The sequence below is a fragment of the Lycorma delicatula genome, chromosome 3 (assembly GCF_047948215.1).
Source record: "Lycorma delicatula isolate Av1 chromosome 3, ASM4794821v1, whole genome shotgun sequence".
In the NCBI taxonomy this organism is placed as follows: Eukaryota; Metazoa; Arthropoda; class Insecta; order Hemiptera; family Fulgoridae; genus Lycorma; species Lycorma delicatula.
Genome location: NC_134457.1, coordinates 186,072,624 through 186,098,646, shown reverse-complemented (window position 1 = coordinate 186,098,646; position 26,023 = coordinate 186,072,624). Strand labels below are relative to the sequence as shown.

Sequence of the window (26,023 nt, the reverse complement as noted above, 5' to 3'; positions counted from 1 at the left end):
TACTGCTTATCAACATGGTCATTTTATTTGTTCAGTAATGTTTTTTAATAGGTGCAGTATATGAATAAACCATTTTGTAAAACTGGAAATATAATTATTGACAGTTTTATTTTTGATGCTATTAGTTTGAGATCAATCGTTACTAATTGTCAGAGAATTTTCTTTTATAAGTTGAGCAAGTTTTATAGGTGTTAGTGTGGTTTACACAGTTGAGAAAATTGTTTGGATGAGATTTGTTTTTGATGTGTATTTTAGTTTAAAAATTGATAAAAGGGAAACAAATTGATTTTGTATAAAATTAGGAAAATATCTATAAAAAGATTTGAAAAATTTTAAATTATACTTAGTGAAGACTGTTTATTGAGAACAACTGTATAAGCAGTTGAAAAAATGAAATTTTGATACAGTTGGTGAACGGAAAACTATTCTTCAACTTCCCAAACATAAAGATCAGCAGAACTTGATTAAAACTTTTGACTAAAGATCAAATTTGAGAGTTGGGAGTTAGGAAGTATGACACAGATTAATAGAGACACAGTATGCAAGATTTCAGCCAAAAATTTGAAAAAAATAAAAAAAATGTATCAATGTTTTGTTCCTCTTTTGTTAATACTGAAGAAATTATTGTGCTTTCTTATCAGTTGAATTCATAAAAATGGTGAGGGATGATAGAAATCTTCTAAACTGGATTGTTAAGGTTGTTAAAGTTACTTGATGTATGAATTTACTACAAAATGTCGAAGTGGAACTTCATCAGATCTGAAGAGATTGAAAGCTCAGAAATCGAGATTGCAGATGTCATAAGCGACAACAATGCTGATTGCTTCTTTTTATGTCAAAGGTAGATTTGTCTGGAGAATCAGATTAAATAATAAATTTAAAAAAAGTGAATATGTAGTTGACTACTCCAGTTCACTATGTTAAGCCTAGGTTTTGGGAAAATTGGTCTGGTTTCTTTTACATGGCAAAATGCACTAATGTAAAACAAGGAATCTGTATGTTATATCATCCATCCTACTTCCCAGATTTTAGCATTGGCCAACTTTGTTTTTATTTCTAAAACAAAAGTGGTAGTGAAAAGGATGAGATTTATTGATATCATCTGTTTGAGCAAATTTTAAGGAGATTTCAAATGATGTGTTAATATTTTTTATTTATTTTGTCTGATTTTTAATGATCTCAGTCTGGGGTGTTAATTGTCAAATTGCATTTGTTATTATTATTGTTATTGTTGTTGTTAAACCACTTCATTGCCATTAAACTTTGAAGTATAATAATATTTACCATTTCTCTTCTTTTTTAACTTTAATAAGACATTTTGTAGAAGTATTGTTTATATTCATAGTCATTATTGTTTTTATGGTATGGTGTACCTATTCTAGACCATTTTATTTACTTTATTAAGTCTAAAAAATGTATTCAACATCTTAAATATTTTATATAATTCTCTTAAATTCAATTTAGTTTGGTAATAGTATAAATATCTGTTTGCTATGATGTTAGTTTCTGGTATTTCTAACTCTAAAATTTAAATCTAAACTTTGTTACTGTGTACTGGTCTGAGAAGATTTCCCTGTTGAAAGGAACCTTTTTATATGTCATGCATTATTACCAAAGAAAGGTATGCATTAGTTTCTCAGTGATGATTTAATTACAAATTCAGTCAGAATCTATACTGAGTGAAGGTCCATTAGTAGGCAGAATATCAGGGCTTGGGAACCTGATATGCAACAGTACAGTGTTTATAAAAATAAACTTCCAGATTTCAAATATAGTAAATGTTGTTTATAATGATCTCCAAGGGACTGATTATTTAAGGTCATAATAACCAATGTAGCTTAGTGGTACTATTTTAATATGCCACCTATACAGGTAATAATAATAAGTAATAATACAGGTAATAATAATGCAGTAATAATAATAATCAAAATTAAAAATAATAATAATAATTTATTTCCACAGTAAAATAATATAAAAGAACAAAAATACTAATAATAAATACAAATATGGTAGATTAAAAGAAGATAGAAAAAAATTGTAAAAATTTTTTTTCTGCAATAAGTATGTTATTTTGATTTGTTTCAAACATTTTGTGTTAATGCATATTTTGAAGGTTCTTTTGTAGATCAAAACAAACACTCTTTGTTTCTTCATTAGTAAATACTGTAAAACTGAGAAATTGACAAATGATTTTCATTGCCACTAAAACTTCTGGAAGATTTGGCGGGTTGATGTCTTCATTGTTGTCGCTATCATTATGTTTTTTGTCATTACTTACATCCCCATCTATTTCTGCTAGTACTGAAACTACTACATCATCATCTGTTACAGTTTCATGTGTTTCTAAATCTTTGTCAATCTCTTGATAACTTTGAACAATGCATTTGACTACGATTGGTTTTGCAGATTATTGCTCCATTCTGCTAAAGATTCTTCTTTGCATGCAATGCCAGTAATTTCATCAGCCTGTGGTAAAAATCCTTTGTGAAAAGCAATTTTACAGTCAGCAGAGAAACTTTCCATATCTTTAACATAATTATAGCATCCAGAATAGTTATTTATGTTTCCGTTTTTTGATCCAAATTCTGTATCATTTGTAAAATTAAGTGTTTTTTGTAGTGGAGTTTTACCGACGTGATCATGCCTTGATGTAAGGGTTGTAAGACTGCTGTTGTTTTTAGTGGTAAGAACGCTAGCATTATATACAAAAGATTTTCAGTGTATGGATGAGCCGGACAGTTACCAGTGAGTAGTAGTATTTTGTAATTTTCAATCTTTTATTGATGGTCCCATTTTTGTAACCAAGATGTAAAGATATCACTTGTCATCCAAGCTTTCTTGTTACTTTTGTATATAACAGAAGTGATTTCAAATTTTTAAAACATCGAGATTTATTGCTTTTTAAAGCACTAAAAACTAGAAGTTTTTTGTTGTCAGTTCCAGTCATATTTGTAGCAGTAAGTACTGTTAGTCTTTCTTCTGATAATTTTCCACCTGAACAAATCACCATTAAACCAAAGGATTCTTTCTGGCATCAGTTTAAAAAAAAAGACTGGATTCATCAGCATATCAGCTTTATAGATTTTTTCATCTGAATAGCCCTCTTTTAATTTTGACCACTTTGTTTCTAGCCAGTTTTCTGATACATCAGTTGGAAGTGCTGTGGTCTCACTATTTATTCTCCCTGACACAATATCATGACGCTGATGAAACCATTGTATCCAAGTTGAAGTTATTTCAGCTTGGATACATTTCATATATACCAAATTACCATTTCATGTACTTTACCAAATTTTTCAGAAAATTGTTCACCTTAGCTTGCAACATAGGGCCAGTAATAGGGATATTACTAGTCCTCTGGTATTTAAACCATTTTAACAGTGCTTGGTGTACATCATATATTGGCTTGGGCATAATTGTTTTGATTTCATAGAATTTGTTTCAAAATTTTTCTTAATTTTTTCACACATAATTTTAGCGTAATGTTCTTATTAGTTTCACCATTCTCTAACTACCCGATAATGTGTGCCTTTTACACTATAGTTAATGTTTTTCATAAAATCATAATTAAATCGCTATTGAATGAATTACACAGGACATGTAAAATAAAATATTTTATCTGCACCATATGATACGCTCGCAGCAAAAGAACAACTGAATGTGACTGCTTCAGTTTACAATAATTTGTACACCACTTTGTACACTGCAGATTTAGTAATTCTTAACTCTACTGTGTCCTGCTAATTACTTTCTGGCAATGTGTGCAAGATGCTTGAATCCATTCCACATTTTGTTCAGATGGGCAGTGTCTTAAAGGGGAGGCCTGATGACTTCCCCTTTAAGACACTTTATTTCCTTAAAATGAATAAACCACTGGAGTATTGTTTTATTTGTAGGCATAGCAATGCCATTTCACATCGATAATATGTTGAACTGTGATAACTGATCTTGTATCAGTAAGCCAAATCACGCATTGAACTTCCTTCAATGTTGTCATGTCTGAGAATAAGACTGCTAACCTGATACAAAGTGAATGTCACATAGTGGTGTCAACCACAAGAAATATTTGTGATGAAAAACTTATTAATATAATGAACATAAATATGAAAACCAGTTCTTTTAACTGATTCCATTATTTCTTTATGATTTTTTGGAACCAAGGAGTTCTTTTATAAACACTCCATATTTGGCTTGTTAATCTTGTTTCTCACTGAATATGAGAAACAAGATTTTTTACTCTTTACGTGATTTTTATTCTTTGATAACCATTTTCTCAAGAATGCCATATTCAGAAGTAATTGGTTCTCTTGTTGGATTTCTTAACAACTGTTAAGATTATGGCATGTAATATGCTTGTTTGAAGAAATTCTTTTGTATTTTTTTTTTAAAACACATAACTTAACTTCTAGTTGCTTTTGTTTTATAAATTTGTTTGTTATTTTATGATCTTATAAGCAAAGATTTTTTTAAAATATAATTTTTGAGCTTACTATATGTTATTTACGTATTCTATTTTTAGTTTTACTCTGTCATTATTGTTCTGACCATTTTTTGATTTGTTAGTATTAAATTTATTCATATTAATTAATGTTTCTGTTATTCATTTAGTCTTTAGAAGATCTATGTCTTAATTATGATGTGACTGTTCGTAATTCTTGCGGTGATATTGTCCAGTTTTTGTATGGAGGAGATGGACTTGACCCAACTTATATGGAAGGTTTGTAATTTAGTCTAGGTTTAGTTAAGGTTTGTAGGTTTGAATTTTTAGATAGTTCTTAGAAACCACTGTCATAAAATTTTAAGACCGTTCATTTTATTCTAAATTTTAAAATATTATATTTTACAATTTTTTCCTCTTCCTGAGATTATGTTTTTTATTTAGAAGAAACGTAATTATGATAGTAATATTATCAGCTGAGTAAGGGATTACTTGTGATAGATATGGAAATCTGTACTTCCAATCTCTTTGAATAGCAATTATAAAATTAATGTATGTGAGATTCTCTTTGTTTTACAGTGCATGAACAAACATATGCAGGCATGCTATTTAAATGGTCAAAAAAAAATTCTTTAATTAAGTTTACCCATCCAAATTTAATAAAGAGCAAATTATATGTAGTACAATTAATACATGTTTCTCTTTATGGAAGTTTATATATTCATAATAATAAATAATTAATTAGAATTCACTTATTGCCATTTATGACAGAACATATAAAATTTTTTTTTGTCATGGCAAAATTTTATATCAGTAATGACATTAGGTTTAAAAATAGACAAGACTATTTCTCTAAACAGCTGGTTTAGCAGTTTGTTTTGTATATTAGTAGATACAGCTACTAGCAGTAAAATATATTGATGGTGAGTGAAAGAAAGATTATATTATATTTTATCTTGAAGGCTGGTTTCATCCATGCTACCACCAGCTATTATGTATAAAAGTTGCCAGTATGTTTTTGGTAACTTCCTACAGTGTTGGCTGAATCTGGCTCCCTACTTCTTTTGAATCTTTTTCAGTGAAGTTTGTCTAATTTATGGTGGTGTATTCTAACTCACATTTAGTTGATGTCATATAATCTGTGCAGAACTCACCATGTTTTCTCCCTCCATGGTCTCTTTGTCACTTTGTCTAGTGTAGTGGCATGTTTCAGGGTTGACATCTGCAGATTTTCTTCCACTACACACAGAGCTGCAGAACACTTTACACTATATATATATATATATATATATATATATATATATATATATATATATATAGTGAATCTTTTCACTATATATATATATATATATATATTCACTATATTATATATATATATATATATATATAGTCTTATGTAGTCATATATAGTCAAGGAACCAATATGTCTGTTCCTTTAAAAACTTCTTTGATGGTTGTTGGTCCAGTTGAAAAAACCAGCAAACCTGGTAGTTTAAAGGGACTTTGATTGACATTGTCAGTTGAGGATGTGTTTGGTGATGATGATAAGAGAAATAACATAGTGAATGCTAAAACATCAATAATATGTTTTACGGTTGTGAAGTATAAGAAAGAAGGTAAATTGTTAACAAAGGTTTCACCTTTCTTAATAACTAAGTGTCAGTGTATGGATCTGCAAAATCAGTTAAAAACACTTAGGAGTGCTGCCTTATTCATTGAGGTTACTGATGATGAACAGTACGAAGCTGCTGGCCCTTAGATCCATAGGGATGAGCGAGGTAGTGGTGGTGGTGGTGGTGGTGGAGGAACCATACCTGGAATACTTAAATTCCAGGGACAATAGTTAAATTTCAAGGGGGTTATCTTTTGTTGTGACTTTGCTGGTATTAAACCATCAGAGATAGGAGAGGAACTGTCCCTGCAGTCAGTCACTTCTTTTCAGAGGATAATGAGGAAGGAGAATGGTGCTGATATACCAACACATTCATTATAATGTTTTCTGGTCTAACGTTCTGAATCTTCACTGATTGTAGTATTCAGGGACTGTCCTCCCTGAATGAATAAAAATAGGCTACCTCTCTGTCCGTATGTGATCGTACAAACCAAATACCAGATGCTGCTTTCAGTGTTAGGGTTTTGGCTGCACTAAAATTGATTGCATTAAGGAACAGGTTTTTACACATTGCAGTTGTGCAGGACATGATGGCAGCGCATGTACTGAAGTTGAAAAATGTGTTAATTGTAACATTCTCACTTGGCAAGATCTTGAGAATGTCCATTTATAAGGAAGAACAGGCGATAATAAGAATTATTACTGAACAGAAAGTGTTATTTCCTGTGGCTCATCAGGAATACAGAAAATCCCTCAACATGAGGAATCCTGTGCAGCCCAATGTTAGCTTTGTTCAGGCTCTTTCCAACAATGTACAAAAGTAAAACAAGTGCACATCATGTAAAGAAGTGACCAAATTGGTCCAAGTCTTGTCAGAACAAGTAAAGACCTTATCAGCTGAAATTACAGCATTGAACTCCACTAAGAAGGTAACTTCTACCATAAAAACTGATGGTGGTATATCTAACTCAATGACAGTCATTACACTACCACAGTCATTGGTGCACCACCTGCTGCACCAATTACGCAGCAAACAACCAAGATCCCTGTGAAGGGATCTAATAAAACATCATCGCCTAGAATGGCACCACCATTCTCCCGGCTTCCAGATCCTCTACGCCATCATGAGATTTCTATGAGGTTATGGTGGTAAATGAACCGCCTGAAGAAGTGAAGCACTTCTTAAAGATCTTAAAAACAAAAAAGAAAAACTGGAATGTATTTGATAAATAGTATGCTCACAGAATTTCTATATATAAAAGGAAATATGTTTTTGCTATGGCTACAAATACTATTCAGTTGAATGTTTGCGGTCTCCATTCCCACTGTGAGGATATTGAAATCCTTATAAAGGAAGTAAATCCTTTAATAATGTGTCACCTCCATCCCCAGGATGATTTGCCCTTTCACGGATACATCGATACGTCTGAAAGATGTGTGTATCAAACTGAGGGCAGAAAATGTGAGGGTGTAGCTTTTTTCCGTAAAGAATTTCCTAAAATCACAATTTAACAACATTGCTTTGAAGAATTTTCATAAATTTTATTTGATGGAAGTGGAAGAAAAATATACAAATTTATATGTCTTTCAAGAAAAATCTTTTGTCTTTTTGGCAGCACATATATGTGTGAACAGTTGTTTTCAAGGATGAAATAACATAAATAAAAAATTCAGATAAGAATAATGGATAAAAACCTTGAAAATTCTGTACAATTATCCTTAAGTAATATTATTATCAATAATGATAGTCGTAATTTAATTACAAGGCCATCTTTAATTAAATTATGCCGTTAATTATATTATAAAATTTATGTATAGTTTTTTACCAGAGCATTATATTAAAAATAATTGAAATATGAAGTAAACATTTGTTTTAATGATTATTTATTTCATAATTCACATTTAATAATGTGGTCCAGCCCTTGACTTGGAGACTGAATGATAATTTGGCTCACGTCCTAGAAAAGGTTGTCCATGTCTGATATATGCTAATGCAACACAGACAAGATGTGCAATACCTACAGTTATAAGTTTGTGTAAATGAGTATTCTTCCTTTCTTCTAATATATATAATTTTCTTGTTTATAAAAATTATATATATATAAGAACAGGTTGTAGAGTAGATGGACAGCAGTTCTTAAAAATATAGAATTAAATTTTAAATTAAAATTAAATTTGTCATATTAAATTTAACTAATAAAAAATTTTATTAAAATTTTCAGTTGTTTGATAAAGAAACTTGGGTGTATGTGACCTTAAAGAAATAAATATCCTTTTAACAGAAATGTAGGTAAAAAAACCTGTCGCAGTAAGAGTGTCAGAAAGGCAGATTTTCGAGTTTTAGTTAACCTTGAAAGTGTACTCAAAAACCGCATTTTTTGCCTCTAAATTTGGTTTCTGTGAACCAATTTGTTTGAAAATCAACAGGGTTGTATTTCTACTAGGTTTACATCATTCTACCAAGTTTCATCAAAATCTGTTAAAAATGTGCCCAGAAGAACAAAAAAAGCTGAAAATGTACCCAAAACCCCTGTTTTTGGCTAAATCTGGTTCCGGTGAACTGATTCATTTGAAGATCAGTAAGGCTCTATTCCCAATAGGTTTACATCTCCCCACCAAGTTCGTCAAAATCAGTTAAGATTTGCGTATGGTAGGGCGATTAAAGAATCCTGTACACACACACACACACACACACACACACACACACACATATATATATATATATATATATATATATATATAAAACATGACCAGGCACAGTAGCAATTTCCAAATTCTTTGGAAATTTGCTAAAACAATGAATGTTTTAAGAGCTCTAAAAATCTAAGATTGATAAGGTTAGGACCATGTATATTTACTAGAGTCATTTAAAGAAAATTCGTATTTAACTCACTATAAAACATAACAATCAGATTTACTTAAACATGAACCATTACTATCTGAAAGTTGACTAAAAATTTGAAAATGTTTGTAGTTTTACTTGTTTTAACTAGGTAATGGATGTCCGGTTGAATTAAAACGAGTGTGGGAAAATGTAAGAGCACGTTATCCTAGCAGAGATGAACCACCTTTATCAGGTAGTGAAGTACTACATGCTACCAATGAGTTATATAAATCAGACGACTTTGATTGTTGTAGCCAAGAATTTCGGGATCAGTTAAAGTAAGTTCGTTGTTTAATTTGTTTCAGTAATTATTTATTACTGTTAAATCTCTGATATTTTGAAGTTATTTGTTGTGTTTGTTGAGTAAAAAAAGAAAGTTTCTGAAATCATAAATATTGTTAGATTGCTAATTTATGGGTATTTTTCATCTTTGTTTAATAATTTTTGGTACAATTATTTGTAGTATTATATTTGGAAAATTATTTTTAATAAACATTAACTATCATTTAATATTTTATTTTAACTTTGAATAATTATTTTGCTTTGAACATTTTTTAACAAACTTCCATGAAAGGAGGAAGTTATTCACTTGGTCTGTATGTAAAATTTGGTTTAGTATAATTCAAGATTTCCTCTCCATTAACCAGATCAAATTTTAATAATTTTTTTTCTTTTGAATAAAAGAAAAAATGCCATTGTAAGTTTTTTCCACATAACTTTAAGCAGAATATTCTTTAAATGAAGAAATACTGGATATCCAAATAAAGCTTTATGGTTTTAAATTAAATTTATTATGTTTTAGACACATGTACATTACCGATCTATGTGTTTTATTATATGAAAGTACAAAGTCTAAAATTTTTTCAACTTTTAATGTAACTCAATATTAACATGTTTACAGCCCTGCAGATGTCAAATTAATAAACCATCTCTTTTTACACTCTGGTGAGCATATCTGCAGGAATTGCTTCTACATTCTTCTTTAGAACAGATAGTCAATTGACTATATTTTTTGCTGATATAAGATGTTTTTTATGTGGTCTCAAAAGAAAACATCTGTCAGCGTCAAGTCAGGACTTTGTGGTAGCCAAGTGATCGGAGCTTCTCTGCCTACCCAGCCATCTGAGAACCTGTTGTTGAGCACAATCCGCACAATTTCACATGATTTGGAGGGGCTCTATCCTGTTGGAAAATTGGCCCTCCATATTTTCAATCTAAAGTTGTCTAACATGTCCGAGTATACTATGTCCATAATAGTCTGTTATGGAAAACAATATGGCCCAAAAATTTGATTGTGTATGATATCACACCAGACATTTACTTTCAGGTACTTGTGGATTAATTCCACCAATTTATATTGATTTTCTGAATCGCATACTCCACAATTACGGTGATTCACAACTCCCATAAACATGAATTGTTGCTTCAGTAGAAAATAGAATGCTCTGCAGATAGCTTTCATCAGTAAAAATGAATTCTTAACTTGGTTTTTCATTTCATGGTTTTTACAAATTGAACTCTTTGTGGATGATTGTTAGGTTTAATTCATGGAGCAAGAAGTTTCAGTCATTTATGAACATCATGGACAGCTGTTTTAGGAATTTTTAGTTGATGACTAACACTATGCTGATATTTTTGGAATTTCTTGGAAAAAGAGTCAAATTCTTTGTGTTCTCAGTATTTGTTTTAGGCCTACCTGGTGACTGTCTTTTCAAAATGCTTTTGGTTTCCAAAAACTGTTCACACCAGTGATGTGTGCTTTGTCACTTAGAGAATTTTTATGATAGACTCTCTTATAATTTCTTTATATGACAGTCACTGATTTTGTCTGTACATGTTAGCCATTCTCATTAGCAGTCTGGTCACATTGCTTCTTTAGAATTTCTTTTCTTGTTTTTTTATCTATAAGCTGGTTTTTAACCTACACTACCTTAATTTGCCACCTTTGAAGTCCATCATGTTAAGGATTAATAAACTGTTGGTAGTTATTAATTTTTATTTTTAGACTTTTTTTTTGTTTTCTTAAAACTTTCAACAACATAGCATATTGAATTAATATGTAATATTAAGATATTTTTTTTTAATATTAACATTTTTTAATAGCTTTAATTGTTATATTGTTTTTTATATGTTTACAATAATTAAAAATTTTTTTTTATAAATATTTTATAGAAAATTTATGGAAGGTGTTGCAAGAAAGATAGCATGGTTAACAGAAGGTAGAGGTGATATACCAGTTATTAAAGAATTGGAAAGGGTGACAATATCGCAGTTGATACAATTTTTCCATACATGTCGTGATAAATACATGCATGCTAAAATAGAACCAGGTAATTATCTTAATCAGGTAATTTTATCTTTTGATTGTTTTCCCTTTTATGGCTTTTTAATAAATTTTTATATGAAATCAGTGGCACTGAAATTCCAAGATTTGTAGTGGGAAATGTATAAAGATTAAGCTATTATTTTATTTATGTAATTATATTTCTTTTGCAAATTAAGTTGTGACAGAATTGGTAGATTTTGTGTGATTATCTTAAAATGAACATGGATACAAATAACTTAAAATAGATATACATTATTATTATTATTTTAACAAAAACTGATTAAAAATCTGGATAATTTTTCAAAAGTTGTAAATTTATTTTATTTTACCTGAAAACACTTGTTATATACACCTTTTAAATTTTGAAGAATTCAATGGCCTCAAGACTTCTGGCAAGCTGACCCCTACCTATAGTATTACTTATATGGGTATTTCTCCTATGGCTTCTTTCAGATGAAATCATTGTACGTTTTTGCTCTATAAGGTTTAATTTCCTGATGCTATATTTAAATTATAGTATTTCTTTTAAATCATCATCATCGTTATTATTAATGCAGGTTAAAACTTCTGGTATGATTAGACTCGGCAATGTTGTTTTTTTAATGATAATAGTAATTTATGTAATATTCTATTAAACTAATTACTTATTATATAAATTATTTATTTTGGACATTTCTCTCTTACTCCCAGAAGAACTACCCCACACAGTAATTCCATATGTAAATTATAAATGGACTTCTAAGCCAAATGTGAATGAAATTATTATTAAGAAGAACATTGGGTCTATTATAAATTTCTCTAGCACTCTGTAATTGCGGTTTTTCCAAACTGAGAAATGTCTTGCACCATTTTTCACAAGCTTTCTGCTTACCATCAGATAAATAGGATATAAACCAGTTCAGTTCAAAGTATTGTGAAAAATAGCAATCCATGATAATCTATATATCTGCATAATTAAATTCACTGTACAGGTTACAGAATGCCTTCATGACACTTATGCACCCAAAGAAGTAAACAGTCTACCTAAAGAAATCATTTAAAGCTATCCCGATAACTTGCTGCGATCTGTGTCATACTGACAGGAAGTGAAATAATTTATAATTTGGAAAAATTCATAAATTTGTTATAAATCACCTCTGTTTGAATTAATTTCGTAGGTTACAAATAGACTAGTCAATAATTGTTGGAATAATTTTTTGATTCTTTTTTCTTATATTTAGGAATTATCTGTAATTTTCAAGACTTTGTGATAAATCTCTGTCCTAAAAAAAAGATTAGTGACTCAGGCAAAGTGCAAGCTGAATAGCATTATTCTTTGACACACTGGTTGGTACATCATACATCCTTCTTGCAGCCAAATTTATTTTTAAAAGATTTTGTACCCTTATAAAAATAATTATTAGAAAACATTATAATTGAAAATAATTGATGAGTTCTGCACTCACTTAATGGAGGGGGATTTTCATAGTTAATTAATTTTTGTTTTAATTTATGATTAATGATTAATATATAAAGTAGAAAAATCTTCTGTACTTAGAATAGTTGGAAGTTCTTCTTTAATGTTTTTTGCAAGAAAGATCTTGAACGATTAGAAAAATTAAACACTGTAAATGTATCAGCACATATGTTGGTGCAGGTACTGAAAACCCTGTGTACTAGCATTTTGCATGCATCGGCCTCTGTTACAAGCAAACTAAAAATGTTGTCATTTTCCAATTGTATATTGTGATATAGTAATATATAAAAAGTAGGTTTGATAAACTTGCTGTAGCATATATAATACTTAACTTTGACTCTAAATTATATATTGATGTGATCTAGGCCTACTGGCTGTTGTACAGCAACTAATAATAGTAGACCTCATACATGACTAATGGGGTATTTATGAATTGTAAACACAACACGCAATTCTAAGAATTTCATTTACTTATTTTTAATCTACTCTAATCATTGTGCTGTGAAGAATTATATGTCACACATCACTTGTACGAGGCATATTCATAAAGTAAGGACCATTTGGTCATTAAAAAAATTAACTCGTGAGAAAAGGTTTTACTTACAGTTTTAGTTTACTTCATATTTACTTCACTTTTCCACATAATTGGTAGTCAGAAAAAGTACCCAATGAAAATTTTGAATCTCCTTCTTGGTTAAGGCAGCGGTGTGAGGATGTGCATTGTTGTAGGAGTGGATTATGCTGGACAGTTTGCAGCATCGCCAATTTTGGATTGCACATCTCAGTTTGGTAAACATTTTGCAGTACACATCAGCTGTAATTGCTGATCCACGTTCCATGAAATCAAGTAAAATTATGCTCTTTTTGTCCTCAAAAATGGTAGCCAACATTTTTTGACTCAAGTACAGAGATTGCTTAAGCTTTTTCAATTTTGGGGAACTTGAATGCTGCCACTGCATTGACTGTTATTTTGATTCTGCATTTGTGTAGGATATCCACGTCTTGTCGCCTGTAACAATCTGGGAAAACAATTCGTCTCTATCTTGTCGATAGTGGTCCAAAAACGCTTGTCCACTGCACATTCTTTGCTCTTTGTGTTGATTGGTGAGCATTTTTTGGTACCCACCTTGCACACAATTTGTGATATCCGAGCTTTTCTGTGACAGACTTGTAGATAGAAGTGCGTCCAACATGCAGAAATTCAGCAAGAGCACTAATCTTCAATCACCAATCACATAGCAGCTTTCAGTTCAATGATTTTGTCAGTCTGAATACTGGTCTGCCACTTCACTCTTCATCATACACATTTGTGTAGCCATTTTTAAAGTCTCAACACCATTGTCTAACTTTTCCTTCACTCATTACTGTAGGTCCATATACTAGGCACAACTGCCAATGAATTTCAGCAGCTGAAGATCCTTTTGCACACAAAAATCGAATCACAGCACACACTTCACAACTGGAGGGAGAAACAATTGTCACGGACATAGCGATCTGCATTCACCAGCAGGCAAATGACTACTAAATTAAAACAACAACTGCAGTGAATTTTTAATTAGCTGATAGATGGCCTTGCATGCATGAAACTGTGTTAAGACCCACAATATTTAAATATAAGCTGACAGCCCCTACTTTATAAATATGCCTCATAATTATGTTCTAGAAGTGTTTATTATAAAAACATTTAGTGCAGTGTATATTTTACTTAATGAGGTGAATAGCAGTTAGTGATTTATTTTTATTATTTGTTGTGTGTTGTTTTCATTTAAGTCTTTGTCATAATTCAGTCATTTAAATTTTTAATTTTTCAATACAGTTATTGTTTTTTGAAATTCTTATGTTAGGAGGAAAAGGTACAGTAGTTCATAGTCAGCCACTGGAAATTGTATTCAATGTTTATAATTTATTTTTACAAAGCAATGCTGGAACTAGAATAATGAGGAAAACTGAAGTGCTGAATATGGTTGTTCAAGTGAAAAAAGCATTAAAATGAAAATGAACGATCCAAAAAATTATAGCAGAAGGGAAATCAAATGAAACTGAGAAGCCATCTGTGTTTGTTTTGCCGAGAAAACTTGTAAATCACCCAGTGCTGTGTGCAATTTAGATTTGTTTGACACAGATGTTTTTAAGGCATTTAATAAATACATTTTTCGTAACTGAAAAATGCATTCATACTGTGAAGAGAATTATGCAAAAAGCCTGTGAAAGTGAAATTAATTTCAAAAGGAATGAAACATCTTAAGGAGATATTAATGTAAAGTGGGATTTAGATAGAAAAAAAAAAACAGAATACATCTGGATAATGCTGATAGAATGACATGACATTAAAATATAAAGAATGAAATTTCTTCATCAAATTAACCTGTTTCACAAAGAAGAAAGACCGATTGTGTACACAGATCAAAGACACCAAAATCATGGGTAAACACAACAAACCTTCATGAGGGACTGAAAACCCAGTATCTCAAGAGCTAACTATTAATAATTGTTCATGCTGGCTGTAATAAAGGATTCATTAACAATGCTTTACTTATGTATGAGTCAAATAAGAAAGGAGATTGTCACTAATCGATGGATTCCAAAAAATACACGAAATGGTTATAGGAGAAGTGTATTCCCAACTTGCCACCTCGGTCGGTCATTGTATTAGATAACGCATCTTATCATATCATTCTGCTACAAAAGCAGCCAAATTCTAAGTCTTTAAAAAGCAATGATAAAATGGTTAGCCAAACAACAAATTAACTGTTCTCCACCGTGACAAAGACTGAGTTATATGATAAAAATAAAAATAAAAACAAATTTCTAATAGATGACATTTTTGAAAATGATGGTCATAAAGTTCTACGGCTGCCACCTTATCACCTTGACTTAAATGCCATTGAAATGATTTGAAGTTAAGTGAAGGGGCAAATAGCTAAGAGAAATGCAACTTTTAACATGTCAGACATTCTTAAGTTAGCAGAAGAGGAATTTCATAAAGTGTCTGAAGCTGAGTGAAACAATCTCTGCAAGCGTGTTGTCAGTGTTGAAAAAAAATACATTGAAGATGAACATTTATATGTTGTGCACATTGACAATTTTGTGATAAATGTGAATTCAGAATCGGACATGAGATCTTTAGAATATACTGACAACAGTGACTTTGGAATTTGCGAGCTACAGCATTAAAGTGGGTGGAAAAAATAATCATTTAAAGTATTTTAATATAACAATATTAATTGGGATACTAAACTAGTTTTAATTAAATAGCATTGTATGTATTTTTGATTATAAATATCATCTACATTAAACTGACAATGTTTTCAGTCGGCCTAGTACCATGCCAAATATTTGGTCAGTGCTAGTAGTTTTTTGTGCCAACTTATTTGCCGATAGTTCTACTGTTCTATCCTTCAATATTTACCTAAAATTAGTTTTATTTCAAGATAAGAGAATTCTGTTGACTTCTTTGGAAGGGGAGTGATCTTTATATTTTTTATCTAGAAGGTATTTTGTTCAAATTGTGGCCAAGCTGTGGATTTTCCACTTGATGAAAAATTAATCTTGATCTTAAAAAAAAATTAAAAATATAATTTGATTTGATCTTGCAGTTTACTAAAAGAATAAATAAGTTTCCTTGTGTTGAGTGTGAGGTAAATTTTTTTTCATATTTCAGGGACAGCTGTTGGAGCCTTGGCAGCACAGAGTATTGGGGAACCTGGTACACAAATGACATTAAAAACTTTCCATTTTGCTGGTGTTGCTTCTATGAACATAACTCAAGGTGTACCAAGGTATTTTAAATTCAATACTCCTTTTATATGCTGTATTTTATTAACAATCATAAACACACTTGGAACTGAAAAGAAGTGGATGTTTTATGTAGTATTTTTTCATGCTAAATCAGATTACATTTTCAAAATAGTCTTATATTATTTTTAAAGTTATTGCTGCCTAAAGTTGTGTTGTATCATTATAATTTTAATATATAACATACTCGTTAGTATACATTTTTTAGTATTGTTTTAGTAAACTTATTTGTTTATATCTGATTTTCTATAGCTAAAGTCTATATTTCATAAAAATTTTCTATAATGTTGTTGGTTTAACTACATGCTGTTGTAAAAATAAAGTTTTAGTACCTACTCAAATGTGTAAAACAATGAGTTACATCACAAAACAATGGATCAAGTAATGAGTCATTCAAATAGATGAAATTTCCTTCAGTGTGACTTAAACTCTTAATTTTTTTTTTTGTAATGGGCTTTTTATGGCACACTTTAATCAATGAACTATAACTGTTCATAATAAAAAATAAATTTTAATAAGGTAGAACTTTCCTAACTGAAAATGTTTTTATTTTTTTTTTTGAAATTGTGCATTATTTTTATGAAGTGTTTATCACTGACTGTTTTATGCTGTCAGCTGACTGTTTTTTTTTAAATTTCGCCTTGATTTCAGTTCCTCTAGTGAAATGAGGTAACACTGAAATTTTTAAGGCATTATGTAAGGGATAAACTTGACGGTTTCTTATATTTTTTGACCTGAAAAGTCAATAAAACCAGTCTCAGAAGTATATCCTGTAGTTTTCATGATATTCAACATAAAACAGAAAAATTTGCTGGTTAAAACACTCTGAACCAATTCTACAGTTTGAAAAAAGGAAATGTATCTGTATGGGTAAAAGTAGATTTGTTCAAAAATAATAATAACAGAATTAAATGTAATTATTGTTTACCAATTGACAAACTGCAGTTTTCTGGCTTCGTCACCAAGCTGAAGGTGTTGAACTTTGCTTTGAAGGTGTTGAGCATGATAAGGATGCAGTTCGTGCACATCTCATGTCCTCCATACTGTACTTTTTGGAATGTTGAGTTGTGTAGAAATTCTTTACGTGCTCATTATAGGACTAAGCTGTACCACCTGAAGAATGTTTTCCCTTTCATCACCATGTACTGATTAATGTTAATATGAAACATGAATACTGGGAAGTGTACCATTCTCACGAAAATGATTAAAAATTCTGAAAAATATTTTACGATTTGGAACTACTTGTCGAGGATACTTAACATCCGTATTCTTACATTGCAGCTGGAGCACTTCCATTGCAAAAGCCATATACAAAAATCATATCAGCATATTCTACATGAGTGAAGAGATGCAGCATTATTTCAAAACAAACAATTCAAATCGAAATTTCACTTTATTAAATTCAGATTTGATTGGAAAAGTGTAGGTACAGTTTAGAGTACAACAAACATATCATAACTTTATTCTCAAAATTATCTTGTAACAGTCAAAATTATGCCAAAAACATCTAACATTTATTATTAACAAGTAACCACAATTTTATGACAGCAATAAGTAGTATTCAAATTAATTTCAAAGCTTACAAAGCAATTGATTTCAAAGTTTAATTTCACATAAGATACTGAATTCGGGCAAAATCTTTCTCTAGATGTAACTTTATAACAAAGCGTTTTCAGACATATAACCTTTTTACTTATTTCAAGCTCTAGAATCAGTTACCAAATTATTGATTTCCTTTCCAACTAAATCACTCTGTATATAATGTTTTTTTTAAATTAAAATTTTCATCACAAAAGTTGTAACGATGAAATTCAATTCTTGTCTAAAAATGAAAGATTTCAACTCTTGCATTTAACTCATTGCAGAAAATTAGACTATATATTTTTTTTATGGTTACCCACTTATTTTATTTAAAGCTTATGAAATTACATTTGACCTCCTTTTGTAAAATTACATATTCCTTTTTGTAATCATAAATCTAATGGTTAAAATTGTTTCACTCATAAAAAACATGAGAGTCTTATTTAACTTTTTTTTTACTTACCTTCAAACAATTTTAATTATACTTATAAGAAAGAATTCTTTTTTATACATTGTAATTTTGTTTTTTAAAACATATAATATGGTTCTTTAGGTATTTGATTTTTAGTTGCATATGTTTTTAATCAGATGTTCTTTTAATATGTTTTAATTAAGTTGATATATTAAGTGATTCTATTTGGTCAATTATTTGAAACTGAAGGTGTATATACATTTTTTTAAATATAAATTTTTGCATTGTGTATAATTTTCTGAGTTTATTAGTTACTCTGATGACTTCATTGATGGTGACCTTTAGTTTGGATAAAAAAATAATGTGTTGGTGTTTGCTTTCATTGTGCTCTTTGAAATTTACCTGTACACTGTTTTGTGATTTGTTACCATTTCTTGTATCTGAATTTTACGTGTAACTTGATTTTGATAAAGCTCTTTTGTTTGACATAACCTTTTCTATTAACATTAATGATGTTATTGAAATTAAATAGTACTGGTTACTAATCACCTACAGTGAGTCTAATTACAATAAACATATGAAAGTGAATGAATGGCATTTACTTATGTTTGTTGTGTGTGATCACATGTGTTTCTGTAAGCATATTGTGCAATTTCAGCATGTTTTATTTTTCATCTAATAAGTTCTCCTTGTGTATGTACTGAACAAATTCTTATGCTTTTATTGAGTTACTAAAAATTGATTATTTTTATATAGGATAAAAGAAATAATCAATGCAAGTAAAACAATTAGTACACCTATAATCACAGCACATCTTGAAAATGATACTGACCCTGAATTTGCCAGAAGAGTCAAAGGACGAATTGAGAAAACAACTCTTGGAGAGGTAATTTGATTAATAATTTCTTTATGTTATAAATTTGATAACTTTTAGATAAATGTTTATTTCTAAATAACTTTATTTATCATGAATCTGTGCTGATGGTTAGTTGCAATTGATGCATGCTACATTGAGGTGCAGTCTAATTTGTAGTACAATATGGGATAAAATAATATATATAAGGTATGTTTTATGGATTTTTCCAATTTACTTTAATGTGCACAAATTTATACATCAGCATTTTATAGTTAAGTTGCCCTGACGCCAATGTCTTTTATTTGTTTAGTATTATATCATTTTCAATAACTTGTAGACTAGTGGTTCTACAGATTGATTTTTTTTTACACCTTTCTTTGTTAATCACTACTAAATGTTGATTCGCTATAGCAGACGGCATCTAAAGTGTACTATACTACAAAAGCATATTTTTCTGAAGTACTTTTATTCATTGTTTTTTATACGACATAAGAAAGAGATAAACTAAGATTGGCATTGATAAGGAATTATCTATCCATTTTTTATTGAGATGTTAGCTGGAGTATTGAAGCGTTCAATACTCCAATTGAAGCGTTCTGTTTTTAATACATATAAATATGCTACTATCAGTGACTGAACAGTGTAGAGGAATATTTTATGTTGATGATGCATCATTAATAAGATTCACTGCTTATATAAATGTTATATATATATATACTTTTGGAGAATTATCTGCTAGGCAACATCTCATACTGTGTAATTTATTAATCAAAAATTAATCTAACTTATAAATAAATAACTTTAAAAGTTATTTAAATACTAATAACTTTAAATAATAATTTATTTATAAATTTCTAAGTAAATTACTTATAAATATAAATATTAATATACTATAAATTTACGATTACTTATAAATAATAATAATTTTAAAAGTATGTGACAAAATGTCACATACTTATGTATGTGTGAGAAATAATAGAACAATGTTGTCAATATTGGTAATTTTATTGCAGAATAGTTATCATTAGCAAAGTTTTAAGGTGTAATGCTTGTTTATATTTTCTTTTGGAATAACCAACTGTAGCATTAGATTGTGCAGCGTTTACCTTTAAGCAACTTACTTGAGAGGCCATTGGAGCCACAAAAGCATAATGCTTATGCTTTGCAGCTTATTCCAATACAGTAGATGTTCCTCCAATATAGGATCGTTATCAAAACTAAAAGTTCAAATATATGTGATCTAAGATTAATATCTAGGCTTACTGATGATAAATTTATCAGAGCAGTATGTTTTGATAATTCATCTCTGCAATACTCAATATTCTTTTGGGAACCATCATCTAAACAAAATTTAATAATAGCTTTTAGGCTACAGACAAAAGCCATTAGATACCTGGTAACAGTAAGGAGATGCAAAAAATTTTGACAAACATTTAAATATCTACAATTAGTGAATGATAATTTTCAATTATTTATTTATGAAATAATTAATTGTAGCCAAACAGATCTAAAAGAAATTTGCACTCGTATTTAAGAACCGTGAAATGGCTTTAGTTTTCTGTGAAGGTTCATCAAAAACTTTTAAAATAAGCCTTTTAAACTTCATAGAAAAACTACTCTGTATATCATGACTACATGTGGTAGAAAGAGTAAAATAAATTTTATAGAAAGTACTTTCAGATTAAAAATATGTTTACTGAAGAAATCCTTTACCTACCCAAGATTAAGGAAACAAGTGAAAGTTTTAAGCTCAATTTTACCCTATAATGAAAATAGACTACAGAGATTCTCTCACGTATATTAAAAAAATCTTTCTAATCTATAGATCTACTTTAAATATTAGCAGACAGTTTTCTTATATAAAAGCTAAATCTCTGCTATCTATCTTTACCTTCTTTTGTGATTTTACTTCCTAAATACAAAATTATACAACATCTATTATCTAAATGTTCTCCTTTTATTATCATCTTTTCTATCATATTTCATTACCTTTGGTTTACTTTGAAATTGAATTTCTTTCCTAGCATTAAATCTGTTCATTCAGGATTTTTTCTTATTCATTTTTCAAGAAAACTATCATCAGCGAATATCAAAATTTTTATTCTTTTTTCTTGAACAGTTTTTTATCTAGTTTCAAATCTGTTTCAGTACTTTTATTGATTCTTCTGCATACAAGTTGAAAAGCAGCAGGAATCTGAATCATTTCTGATTCAGATTCCATTTTTCTTCACTTTCTATTCTCATCATTGCTATCTGCTTTTTGAGCAGATTGTAAATGTCTTCTTTTCCTGTACTTCAGCCCAATTTTCTTTAAAATCTAATTCTGGTTTACATCATGAAATTTATAAGTACTAATTTATTAAAATTAAAGATATTATAAAGTTGTTGAAAAGTAATTCGTTTTGATTTTAATTTAATTTTTTCAGTAATTCTGAAAAAAGTTTATTTCTGCATTTTAAACTTTGTTCAAAAACATATGCAGAAAATTGATGTAAGTAATACGTGGATTATTGGAAATCAGCTGTATTTTATTTTTATTTTTCAAGTATATAAAAAAGGAAAACATCTGTATAAGATTTACTGTTGTCCATGGTTTCACATGTCTGTAGCAGGCCTTGGTATGTACTATCAATAAGAGATGACTACTGTACTGTGCTTTGATACAATTTATTGCTAATGCAAAAATTTCTTATTCTACCAGAAATTTTTTTATTGAAGAATATTGAACTTATTTTATACAAATGTGAAAATTGTTCTAATAGTGACATTTTATTTTGTAATTTATTTTTTGTTTGCCTTAGGTCACTGAATATTTAGAATGTGCACATCTACCATATGAAAGTTTGATAATTATTAAACTTGATATTGAAAGAATTAGACTACTGAAACTTGAAGTTGATGCCGAATCTATTAGATACAGGCAAGTCAATATCTTTTTTTTTTAACTGTGATTACAGTGTTAATTTTTTTATTGCTAGCAATAAAGTAATTCTACTTTTATAAAAAAATAAACATTATAATAACGCTTAATTATAGTAATGGCAGATTTTTTTGTGAGTTAGAGGGTTTTTTATTCCCAATTAATCAGTGCTTTAAATGTTATTGATTAATTTAACTTTAATAGATTTGTAATTCCAGTTAGTAATTCAGCATCTTTTCCACAGTATTTGTACTTCAAAGTTGCATCTAAAACCGGCCCAGGTAGAAGTGCAGAGTCAAGGAGTGCTAACTGTCAAACCATCTGCTGTCAAAGGAAGTATTGATTCACAGATTGAGCATTTAAAAGAGACTTTGCCTGATGTTGTTATAAAGGTGTGTATAATTGTAATATATCCATAGAATTGTAACCAAGGTACAGTACATCTACATACAATAATTATTAGGTTATTAGTTCATTCAGAAATTACAATACATCATCCACACTATAGTTTTTTTGACAGCCTGTTTTACCTGTCATATTAAACAAATTCCGAAGGAGTTATTTAATTTACTAATCTACAGGAACTGGTTTAATGAACATGATTTTGGCCACAGGCGTTTTATCTTGTTTCATGTTCTTTAATTTCTCAGAATGATAATTCCCGTGATTTTCCATGTGAGACATGGAAAATCAGATAATTTGGATTTAAAAATTGTCTAGCCCAGGGCCCTAATGACTATATAGAGAGTAGTTTGTGCTGAAGAACTTCAAAAATCGTCGATATGTTTCAAAAATATAGGATGAAGGTACTAATATACTGCCATTATATGATGGAAGAATCATTAACTGTATTTCACATAATGTCTTACAATCTGCCATAATCTAATAGAGCACATGAAAAATAATTTTATTCAGAAAAATTATTATTTTTTAATGTCTGTTAATAACTTTCCATAGGAATGTTGTTATCAAAATTTGATGTAACTAGGTTGAAAGCTTACAACCACATGTAAGTTTTTCATTTATCACATTATTTATAATGTGACACGATTTCTAAGTTTATGTAATAAATAGACTAAAAACTGATTAGTGTGCAGATATTATTGTTAGAAAAGCAAGTAGAATGGAAAATGAACCATCCTACTCAACTAAAATAGAAATCATTTAAACTATTTCTTAAATAAGTGAATTCCTTATGTTACATATAATTATATTCAATCAATATAATTCTCCATAGTTTCAACATATTCATTTAACATTCAAATTTTTCTATGTATTATTATCATAAAATAAATAAAAAATTATTTAATTGGCTATTTTTTAAATTTTCTTATTAATTTAATTGGCTGCATTATGCTGTAAAATATTTATTATTTCTTTTTTAATAGTGTATCATAAATTGAGAAATGATAATAAAAATAACTTCTTTATTGTAGTAAAACAAAGCCACTGTATAAAAATTGTTCACTGAAAGAAAAAGTTACTGTGTATAAAATTAGCAGAGAAATTTATGTCTGTACTGCAATCAGCATGCAGGAGTTTTCTGAACATAAAAGATTTAACAACATTACAGATTTACTAGAAAAAATAATAATGAAACAAAAACAAACAAACAATCTCAGCCTAAATTAAATAAAATACTTCAACTTGAAATCATAAAATGATTGGAATGGATTTAACAAACAGCTACAGTTGTAATAAAAAAAAATGATCTATTAAAGTAAAAAAATAATCAGTTTAGTAAATAAAGTGGATAAGTTATTCTCAAATTTTAAAAATTATTGTTAATTATTAATACAAAACAAAAAAAAATAAACTGAATTTTACAATTCATGTAAAGAAATAAAACAAAACGAAATTAAGGAAAAAACTAAAATAATGCCAAACCAAGATTATATAATCCAGAAAGTAACTTACTCTGTTAAATAAGCATTTCTGATAATTTTGTATTTATTTATCAATTGCAAGGATCTGCTTTTTGCTTTAATTACAGCTAATATATATATATATATATATATATATATATATATATATATAATGATATATATATATATATATATATATATGATATATATATATATATATATATATATATATAATTTGATTTTACTACTTTTTTATTTTATATTTTTATTCATACTTCATTAATGTATTTTAGAGCATTACCTTTCTTCCTTTAAACTTGTACTGGGATGATTCATTAAGATGATTGCAATTTACTATATTACATAATTTTTTACACCCCATAATCTAGAATCTGGGAAACCTAAAAAGCTGAAAATTTTCATTTTTGTCTTAAATGATTTGTTCATATGCAGAATCACTTAAAAAAATAATAAGTCTTATGTCTTGATAATTTGATTCTAGATTAAATATTAAACTTTTATAAGACCTATACTTTGACAAAATAATTGAGCATATCAGAGCATTCAAAGACTAGTCTGCCTACATAGTTAAGAAAATCTTTAACTGAATTTTAAATAGATTAGTAAGCATCAAAAGTTCATGGTTGTATAAGATTATCAACAAGTTTAGAAGAGGCATTAAACTCAACAAATCAATGAAAGAAAACATATGTTAGATTAAAATACATGTACAGCAAATACTATATCAAACCAAATGTTTGATACAGTTTCTTAGCTATCACTATTGGTTCTGCTGTATAATCTATATGACAATGCATCTTATGTCTACATTTTTTATATACAGCTGTGTTTACATGTGTTTGGTACAATTGTCAAGTGTGTTTACTATAAATACAGTTAAATACCATTTCTCTTAAATTATAACAGTTTTTTAATGAAGTTGTATTAATGGAGTTCTTGAATGAATGATATTTTATATATGAGAATCTAGTGTAAATAAGTGGTTGCTAAAATAATTAATATCTGTAGTAAGGATGATATATTTCATTTGTTGTTCACCCATTCAGTCATAGATTTTTCCAGTGTACTGAGTTGCTGGAAATATATATATAATTATCCATTTATATATAAAAGTTGTGAAAAAAAAAATATATATATATATATATATATTAAAATTTGGTAATTGTGAGCCTGAACACCCTCAACTTAAAATCTCTTATATTGGAATATGATGGACAATCACAAACTAGTACAAACATATAGTACAGATAGTAGTTGTCAGAAAGGGTAGGTTAGATTGGAGAGGTAGCAGATAGCCATCCGCATGCTGAGAAGGCCGGTTTGTCACGTGGTCTGGCACAACCCCGGCCACTAGTGAGGTGGGTATGTAGGAGGGCTTTGTGAGAGAGCTGAAATTACATAATAAACGATCAAATTTGCAGACTCCACTGTTGACCGTTCCAAAACAGAAACTCCAGGTGTATAGTGCTACTCCTGCTGGATGGACAGGGTGCTGGGAGGCAGAGGACATGGACCTTCAGGTATCACAAGAAGAGGAGCCCCGGTGTTGGGAGGTCCTGGTGCTGTTATGGCCCTTTGGGAACTATTTGGTGCAGTGGAAAAAGTATATGGCCTGGTACAGGAATGCCCAAACATGAAGTAGGGCATCAAAATTGCCTTGGAACAGATGTTGCTGATGGAGAGACGGCTGTCGGGTGTGGCCTGGACACCGCCCCTATTGGAGACTTCTGCAGTGAAAGAGGGTGCTCCTGCTCCCTCATGGGTTAGGATTGGGACTCCCCCCCCCCCCTGAGGGACCATGGATTGAAGAGGACATTTTGTCCTGATCACTTTCTGATGAGGAGTTAATAGAGGCAG

General features: G+C 29.6%; 1 protein-coding gene across 1 annotated transcript in view; it reads left to right on the top strand.

Annotated features, from left to right (window-relative positions):
- Polr3A (RNA polymerase III subunit A) overlaps positions 1-26,023 on the top strand; it is a 102,386-nt gene that overhangs the window by 66,494 nt on the left and 9,869 nt on the right. Inside the window, exons 17-23 of the mRNA XM_075361195.1 lie at positions 4,609-4,717; positions 9,044-9,212; positions 11,107-11,264; positions 16,378-16,495; positions 19,261-19,390; positions 22,162-22,280; positions 22,525-22,672. Coding sequence (XP_075217310.1) covers positions 4,609-4,717; positions 9,044-9,212; positions 11,107-11,264; positions 16,378-16,495; positions 19,261-19,390; positions 22,162-22,280; positions 22,525-22,672 — 951 coding nt within the window. The remainder of the gene's footprint in view (positions 1-4,608; positions 4,718-9,043; positions 9,213-11,106; positions 11,265-16,377; positions 16,496-19,260; positions 19,391-22,161; positions 22,281-22,524; positions 22,673-26,023) is intronic.